Here is an 8,019-nt window from a genome sequence, read left to right as displayed (position 1 = left end):
CCTTCCCTGGGTCACAACCTCCAGGCCCTGGAGGTTTCCCGCAGCCTGGTCCACCAGGGTATCCACAGCAAGCAGGTAAAAAGGGTGCACCAGTCAGAGGTAGCTGTTTAGAGAGAACTGTTTTTAAATACACAATCCTACGTAACTCACTGGTGTCATTTACTAGCCCCAAATCAAACATGAATTCTTTCCTGTCTACCTTCTGTACAACCCTGTACATCCTTCATAAGCTCCTTGACCATGAACTCAATTTGTAAATGTAAATAATGAAGCTTCTTGAATCTTATAATAATGAATTGTCTTCATACACAAAATCTAGTCATGGAGTTCCTCAGGGTTCAGTGTTTGGACCAGTACTCTTTACCTTGTATATGCTTCCATTAGGTAAAGTTATTAAACAGCATGGGATAAATTTTCATTGTTATGGTGATGATACACGGTTATATTTGTCCATGAAACCCACTGAGTCCATTCAGCTACTTGGACTACAAGCATGTCTTAAAGACATAAAAACCTGGATGAACCTGAATTTTCTGCCTTTTAAATTAAGACAATACGGAGGTTTTGGGTTTTGGACCTGAGCATCTTACGAATAAATGTTTCAGTGTTCCGTCCTCCTTGGATGGCATTAATCTGGCCTTCAGCTCTAATGTTAAAAATGCTGGTGTTATTTTTGATCAGGACATGTCTTTAACTCCCACATTAAAATCACAGTGCCCTGAGATGACTTCCGTTGTGGCTTGGCGCTATATATAAAAAAAAAAATGAATTAAATTAAATTGAATTAACTCAAGTCCCATAACAACATCACTGACTCCGAAGCTTATTGTACAGGTGCTAAAAGAAGCAGATTAAGTTGCATTAGTTTAGTTTCTTAGGCATAAATAAACACAGTCGGACCAAAACAAGTCTTAGATAGTATGAAATGTTAATGTGTTATTTAGATTATTCTTTTTATTTTATTTTGTTCACTCTCAAATACAGGGTAAGTAAACCATGAAAAAGAATTGCCAGCAGAGGACTTCTTCAGAATAACCATTTCACACTCCTGCAGTGTCATGAAACAGTTGAGAGACAGATCTTTAGTAAAAGATTGTGAATGTTTATGAAGCATTAACTACTGTGATCCATTTTTGTTCTGTACGATTTTCTGCATCTTTCTTGTTCCACAATTTTTGTGCTATTTCAACAAATCATAACTCAAAACATTCAGCTCTTGCAGGACAATTGTACTATGACTTTGGTATTGCTGCAACTTTAGCATTTTTAAATATTTAGCCTTTTCTGCCATTTTTTCTCATATATAATGAATTGAGCTCATTTTGCATCCTTCAAATCTTTAGATCTGTTTATAACCTTTTACTGATCCTTTCACATTTTGTTCTGGTTCAGCTTCTTTCAGTTTCCTTGTGCAAATTTAAGCTTTTTTTCAGCTACCGGTACTTTTAAGTTAATTTCAGCTGTTTTTTTGCTCCTTTCAGATTCTTTCTGCTAACTACAACATTTTTGTGCTTCTAACTTCTTTCTGCTAAGTTCAGCTTGTTATGCTCCTTTCAGCTTATTTCTGCAAGTTGCAACTTTTTCCTGCTATTTCAGCTACTATTCAACTGTTTTTATGCTAATTTTAACTTTTACAGCTAATTCCACATTATTTGCACTCAATTGAACATTTTTCAGCTTAATTCAGCAAAATTGTGCTCTCCATTTCTTTATTTAAGCTTCTTTCTGCCTTTTTAGCTACTTTTCAGCTGTTTTTTTTTTTGTTTGTTTTTTAAATTTCAGCTTTTTTCAGCTAATTTCCACATTTTTGTGCTCATTTCTGTTTCTTTCAGCCAAACTGGACAAACATGTGCTCTTTCTGCTTTCTTCTGCTAATTTAAGCTTGTTCTACCTGTTCAGCTATCATTTTATTTTAGCATTTTCTAGCTAATTTCGGGTATTTTCAGAGAAGTACAAGTTTTTTTTGTGGTAATTTCTGCTACTTTCAGCCAACCCAACTTCTTTCTAATAATTTCAGCTTGCTAAACTCCTTTCAGCTTAATTATGCTAGTTTCAACTTTTCCTGCTATTTCAGCTACTATTTAGTTGTTTTATGCTAATTTTAGTCTTTTCAGCTAATTCCACATTTTTTTTTAGCTCATTTTAGCCCTTTCCACATCCTTCTGGTAGTTTAAGCTTCTTTCTGCCTTTAAGCTCATTTTCAGCCATTTTTTTTTTTTTTTGCTAATTTCAGCTTTTTTTACGCTAATTTCCTAATGTTTATGCAAATTTCTGCTTATTTAAACATATTTCAACAAATGTGTTGTTTTTCTGCTAATTTAGGCTTGTTCTTCCATTTCAGCTGCATTTTAGCTAATTTCAATGGTTTTTCAGTACGTTTTTATGCAATAAGCATTCACACTGCATTTTTGCAAGAAATACAATTTCTCTAGTTTTGATGTGTTTTCCTTTTTATTTTAAATATATTTTTAACTTGTGTGTTTATTATGCAGGTCAGTTTGGGGGACACATGTCTGGGCCGTCTGGCATTCCAGGGGCCTTCCCTGGAGCACCAGGAGGACTGGCTGGACCCCCTCAGAAGAAACTGGACCCTGATTCTATCCCGGGCATAGTAAGTACTTAATTAATCGAATATCATCTAACTAAGAGTTTGGTTGTTTTCTGTTTAAGGATGCTTGTTTTTTTTTTACCCAGCCATTGTTAAAAAGGAACATTTACTCACAACTTGTTCTGTTTTAGACCCAAGTGATAGAAGACGACAAAGCAAAGTTTGGGGGCCAGATCTTCTGCACAAACGTCAGAGGACAGGTCCCGCCTCTCGTCACCACTGACTTCACGGTTCAGGATCAAGGTAAACAAAATCAAAACGACTTCTCTGCAAGCACAACATGAATGTACACAGGTTTGCGGTTCCACTTTCTGTTTTAGAACAGCGAGCGTGCTGACTGCAGAAATGTGCTGAACGTGCTTCTGTTACCTCCAGGCAACGCCAGTCCAAGATTCATTCGCTGCACCACCTACTCACTGCCCTGCACCGCTGATCTGGCCAAACAGTGCCAAGTCCCTCTGGCTTCCATCATTAAACCGTTTGCCAGGTTGCCAAAAAATGAAGTAAGTTGCAGCTTTCCTCATGAAATAAAAATAAAGACAAAAATATATAAACTAAACAAAAAAAATGTTGCTGCTTGTAGATTTTCTCTTCTTTAGACAGAAACTTTATTCACGCTGCTCAACTATTTAATCCACACTCAAGCACTCACACATAAAACTGTGCAGTCCGTTGTATAGAAGGTTTTCTTTTCTTAACAGGCAGTTTTATTGAATTAACTTTTAAATCATCTCCTTTTGCGTCATGTGTGGTGCAAGAACCCAAAGATACTTTCCTCGCTCCTGTCATGCTGTCCCAGAGACCAACTCCTTTTTAGGAATTTTTTTTTGTCTTATCTGACTTTTAGATTAATTAATTAATTTCAGACCTGCTGGAACAACTGAGAACGAAAGATGCTTTATATTAAAGAGGTCAACGACATATCAGAATAATACCTACATTTAGTTTATGTTAGGTACAGCCATAATACATTTTCAATATTTTATGCAGCTGTAGTTTTTATTACAATGCCTTGCTCTTATTTTTATTTTTTTAATTCCTAACAAACTCCTTTGTTATATTTTCCGCCTCCATCCAGACTCCTCTGTATGTTGTAAATCACGGAGACACGGGTCCAGTCCGCTGCAACCGATGCAAGGCCTACATGTGTCCTTACATGCAGTTCATCGACGGTGGTCGTCGCTACCAGTGCAGTTTCTGCAACTGTGTCAACGAAGGTAAAAAATAAATAAATGCAGCGACCTTGAAAATATTATCCTGCCTGGTAAAAATCTAGAAAATAAGGTTGATGCTTTTGTTTTATTCCTGTTTAAGTGCCGGCTTTTTACTTCCAACACCTTGACCACATGGGTCGGAGGGTGGATTTCTATGAGAGGCCTGAGCTGTCCCTGGGATCTTATGAGTTTGCTGCCACTCTTGATTATTGCAAGGTACTTATTAAAACATTTAACACGCTATATATTTTTTAAAATGACCGCATTGATGGAGACAAACGTTTAAATTTAGCAGTGGTTGGCACATTTAAATCATATTGGTCACACTTTTTTTATGTTGTATGCAAAAATATCATTTATAGTGCTAAAGTATCAACATTTCTGTGAGACTATTTTGAAAAAAAAAAAATATATATATATTTTTCCACTACCAGCTGAATATACGAGAGCTTTTTTGTTAAAAAGAAAATGTTAGACAATGGTGCAATTAATGTCTCCATGAAGAGTAGAACTGCTGCAAACAGTATTGGAGAGTTCAAGTAAGATGGCTTAATTAAGTTAACTTTACTGGTTTGTTTGATCTGATTCTAATGGCATGTAAAAAAACAAACATTTGTTAATAAACCCAAGGTTGCAAATTAAAATCCTGCTCGAGTTTCATCTTTGCAGACAAATGATTACTAACAAGCTCCTGCAACAAGCTGCACTTCTTTTACTGCTTTTAGGATTATTCATAACTATAACTGTTTAAATTAAATTGCAATGAAGACATATTTGATATTTAAGAACAAAAAAAATAAAGCAAACTTACAAAAGTACAACAAACGAGTGTTTATATGCTAAACAGAATGGGCCCAAGTACACAACCATGTGGAACACCAATAAGTTTTTAAATGTTTGTAAGGCAGTATTATTAATATGCACTAATTACACATGCTTAAAGCATTACCCACAACCCTGATTGTTTTAAGACTCTGTAATCAGATTGTGGTTAAAGATGTCAATGGCAGCACTTAGATCTAACAGAAAAAGGATTTTCCATACTATGGTGCACTTTAAATCTAGGTATCCAGGTATACATATATATATATATATATACATATAAAATGATTAATTTTGCATATTCAAACAGTGACTAATTCTTCAGAACAACTTTTGTTTATTCCCCGCTCACAGAACAACAAGCCTCCCAATCCTCCTGCCTTCATCTTTATGATCGATGTGTCCTATAACAACATCAAAAGTGGTCTGGTGAAACTGATATGCGAGGAGCTCAAGACTCTGCTGGAGCAGCTGCCCAGGTATGCAAAATAATCACAAAGTCATGAACTTACTGCTTTAGGGAAAGTTCTTCCTGATTCTTCTGTTTGTATCACTTGTTAAACCTGGTATGTTCTCAAAATAGTAAAGCTCACATCATCTGTCTTGCTGAGAAAAATAAGGCACTAAACATCAAGTAAACGATTTATTTACTGAATATCTGATAAAAAGGTACAAACTTGTCAAAGCTAGACAGTATAAAGGCTCATACTGCCATCATTCAAGGAAAATGGATTTTTATACACTTTTTGTAGTAAAAGTAAATAATTGTGTTAACACAAAGAACATATGATGTATTTTACCTGGTTACTCTGAAAATAACATTTATTTATCTTGTTGGTGCCAGCAACAGCACATTTTTATTGTGTGCTGTCATGACCTCCAAATATAAACGGTTGTAAAAGTTTTACTCAAAGTTCTCCAGCAATATTTAACTGTCTAGTTGTTTTCTGGGCTTTGGAATAAAGCTGAGTATTTATGAAACCTTTTATAGTGGATAAAATTCAGTCAAGACGAAGTTCAAAACCCGTCTGAAACAGATTATTTGAACCGGTTATTTTTTTACACTGTTTGACCACTGTTTTACACTGTACAGTAGTCCCTCGATACTTCGTGGTTTGACTTAGGCGGCTTCACTTTTTCATGGGTTTTCAATGTAAGATTGTACACATTGTTTCCCGGTGGCCTGGCTGCTCAGTGATTGCCAAGGGGCCCCCTCCTTTCTCTTTCTGAGGCTGTCAGCCTCAGAAAGAGGCTACCCCTTGTGGTCTGTTAAGAAGTCCAGGATCCAGTTGCATAGGGAGGGTCTATATAATATTTAAACACTACCCCAGCTCCTCCTTTCTCTTTCTGAGGCTGTCAGACAGACATCTTTCCTCATTGCTGCTATGGGAGCTTCAGTGAGCTACCAGAGTGAGTGACATGGATTCTTTATTTAAAATAATCAAGCGTGACCCAAACCGAGCCTTAACCCAAGCTGAGCCGGGTTTGGGAAATGTCCTGGTGCTCCCAATGGCCAGTCCACCCCCAGGCGCTAATTGGCTCAGTAACAGTAGCCTCAGTCTGTCTGCTTGCTTTCTCTGTGCTCTTTTACAGCGTTTAGAGAGTTTAGAACATCGCAAGAGTGTGGGAAGGGATTATAAAGCCTTAAAATATATACTAAAATAAATATAATGTCTGTACTTCATGGATTTTCACCCATCGCGGGGGTGTCTGGAATGTAACCTCGCAATAATTGAGAGACCACTGTACTGTAGTTTCTGCTTGTGGAGAAGCCTTGCTGCTAAAGTTTTCCTTTCTCTGTTTGGAAGTTGCTGTCTTCAGTCACATCACACGCATCTTGGCCTGTTTGAAAGATTTAAGAAGAGAAATGTACAAAGTGCGTTTGGCAGTGTCAGTGAAGAATGCTTTTCTTCAGTGTTCTGGTAAATATCAGAGGATTGTGTTGGATCCTAGTGTTTTTTTGTGTATCTGCAGGAGTACAGCTCAGTGAACTCGCTGTAGTGATGAGACTGTTTGTTCATTCCTTCAGAGATGAATCGTTACTTAGAACATTCACACAAACATAAACTTCTAAATGAAGTCGAACATGAACAAACAAGTCAAACCAGGACGATGGTCCAGTTTCAGAGAGGTGTTTATATGTGACCGTTTGATTTGGGCCTGTATTTAATAAAAGTGCTGGAAAGTGAGCCTGACTCAAAGATGAACCAAGCTAGTGCTTCAGCTGTTTTGTTCATGTCTTCTTGTTTAGGCTCAAAATTAAAAGTTTTCTTAGCCTAAGATGGTGAGCCTCCACTCTGATAACATTTGGAAGAAATGGAAAAAACCTTACTTCCCTTTGTAACTTAGCTTGGATATATTTCTGAATGTTAATCCTAAAACTTGGTTTTTAAACACATACTCTTTCTTAATAAGTGAATAAGTCTTGTTAATCACACATCTTGTGTTTATTTCCTTGTTCTTTTTGTAGTTTTCATTTGACTGAACTGTAACACACTTTGGCAAACTTTTGTGTTATATGAATGAACTGACACTGAACAAGACATTCACATACTGAGGTTTAACACATTCATGCTGAAGTAAATGCATGAAGATCTATCTTATAGTTTTTAATAGTTTCTGACTTTGTGGAAAAAACAACTTCTCTAGAACTAACCCATTTGAAACTACTTGTTGTAAGGGTGGCTTCTTATTCTGTCTGCTTCTGGTTGGTTGGGTTATTCAGTTAGGTTGGTTGGTTGATTGGTTTGTGGGTTTGTTGGGTTGTTTAGTTGGGTTGGTTGGTTGGTTGGTTGGTTTAGTTGAGTTGGTTAGTTGAGTTGGTTGGTTTGTGTAGTGTGCTAAAAGGCTCGATTAGCTTCAGCTACACTACAATTTTATTTAAATAACGGGTTCTCTCTTTTTCGAGCTACTTGACAGATATGTGACAGAGGTACTGTGCGTAGCTGGTTTAATCAGTGACATGAGACGTTAATTTTCTTTGACCCATCAAAATAAATGTGGTCATTTATTAACAAAATCAAAATTTAACATCAAAACATTGTACACTTGATTAGACTGATCCGCTTCTGATTAATAAAACTTGGCACGATAGAAGTTTAAAGATGGGAAATGAAGAAGTTTAAATAGAGAGAAAAGATGGATGAGGGAAAGTGTGTTGACTAGGAATTTCACTATTTATCCGACCCCAGCTCAGCCCCGGTACACTCGGTAGTGAAGCGACTCGTTACCTTTGCAGAAGATAGGTCAGCTCCGGTACGGAGTTCCATTTCAACGCTACCTTCAGCGTCTCCGGTCAAGATGGCTGAGAATCGTCCGAAGTAGTGACGGTACTCCGTTCAACAAACACGCTCATCTCCCAGGTGGATACACAGC

At 37.0% G+C, this 8,019-nt stretch overlaps 1 protein-coding gene across 1 annotated transcript in view; it reads left to right on the top strand.

Annotated features, from left to right (window-relative positions):
• The window catches only part of sec24d (SEC24 homolog D, COPII coat complex component), a 79,177-nt gene that overhangs the window by 56,567 nt on the left and 14,591 nt on the right, over nucleotides 1-8,019 (top strand). The window contains exons 5-11 of the mRNA XM_037686456.1: nucleotides 1-75; nucleotides 2,493-2,611; nucleotides 2,740-2,851; nucleotides 2,984-3,111; nucleotides 3,687-3,825; nucleotides 3,923-4,038; nucleotides 4,999-5,123. The exon at nucleotides 1-75 is cut by the window's left edge and continues 177 nt beyond it. Of these exons, the coding sequence (XP_037542384.1) occupies nucleotides 1-75; nucleotides 2,493-2,611; nucleotides 2,740-2,851; nucleotides 2,984-3,111; nucleotides 3,687-3,825; nucleotides 3,923-4,038; nucleotides 4,999-5,123 (814 nt within the window). The remainder of the gene's footprint in view (nucleotides 76-2,492; nucleotides 2,612-2,739; nucleotides 2,852-2,983; nucleotides 3,112-3,686; nucleotides 3,826-3,922; nucleotides 4,039-4,998; nucleotides 5,124-8,019) is intronic.

The sequence above is a fragment of the Nematolebias whitei genome, chromosome 1 (assembly GCF_014905685.2).
Source record: "Nematolebias whitei isolate Nwh7 chromosome 1, NemWhi1, whole genome shotgun sequence".
NCBI classification, from domain to species: domain Eukaryota; kingdom Metazoa; phylum Chordata; class Actinopteri; order Cyprinodontiformes; family Rivulidae; genus Nematolebias; species Nematolebias whitei.
Note: the sequence above shows the minus strand (reverse complement) of the source record. Positions and strands in the feature narration are given on the sequence as shown.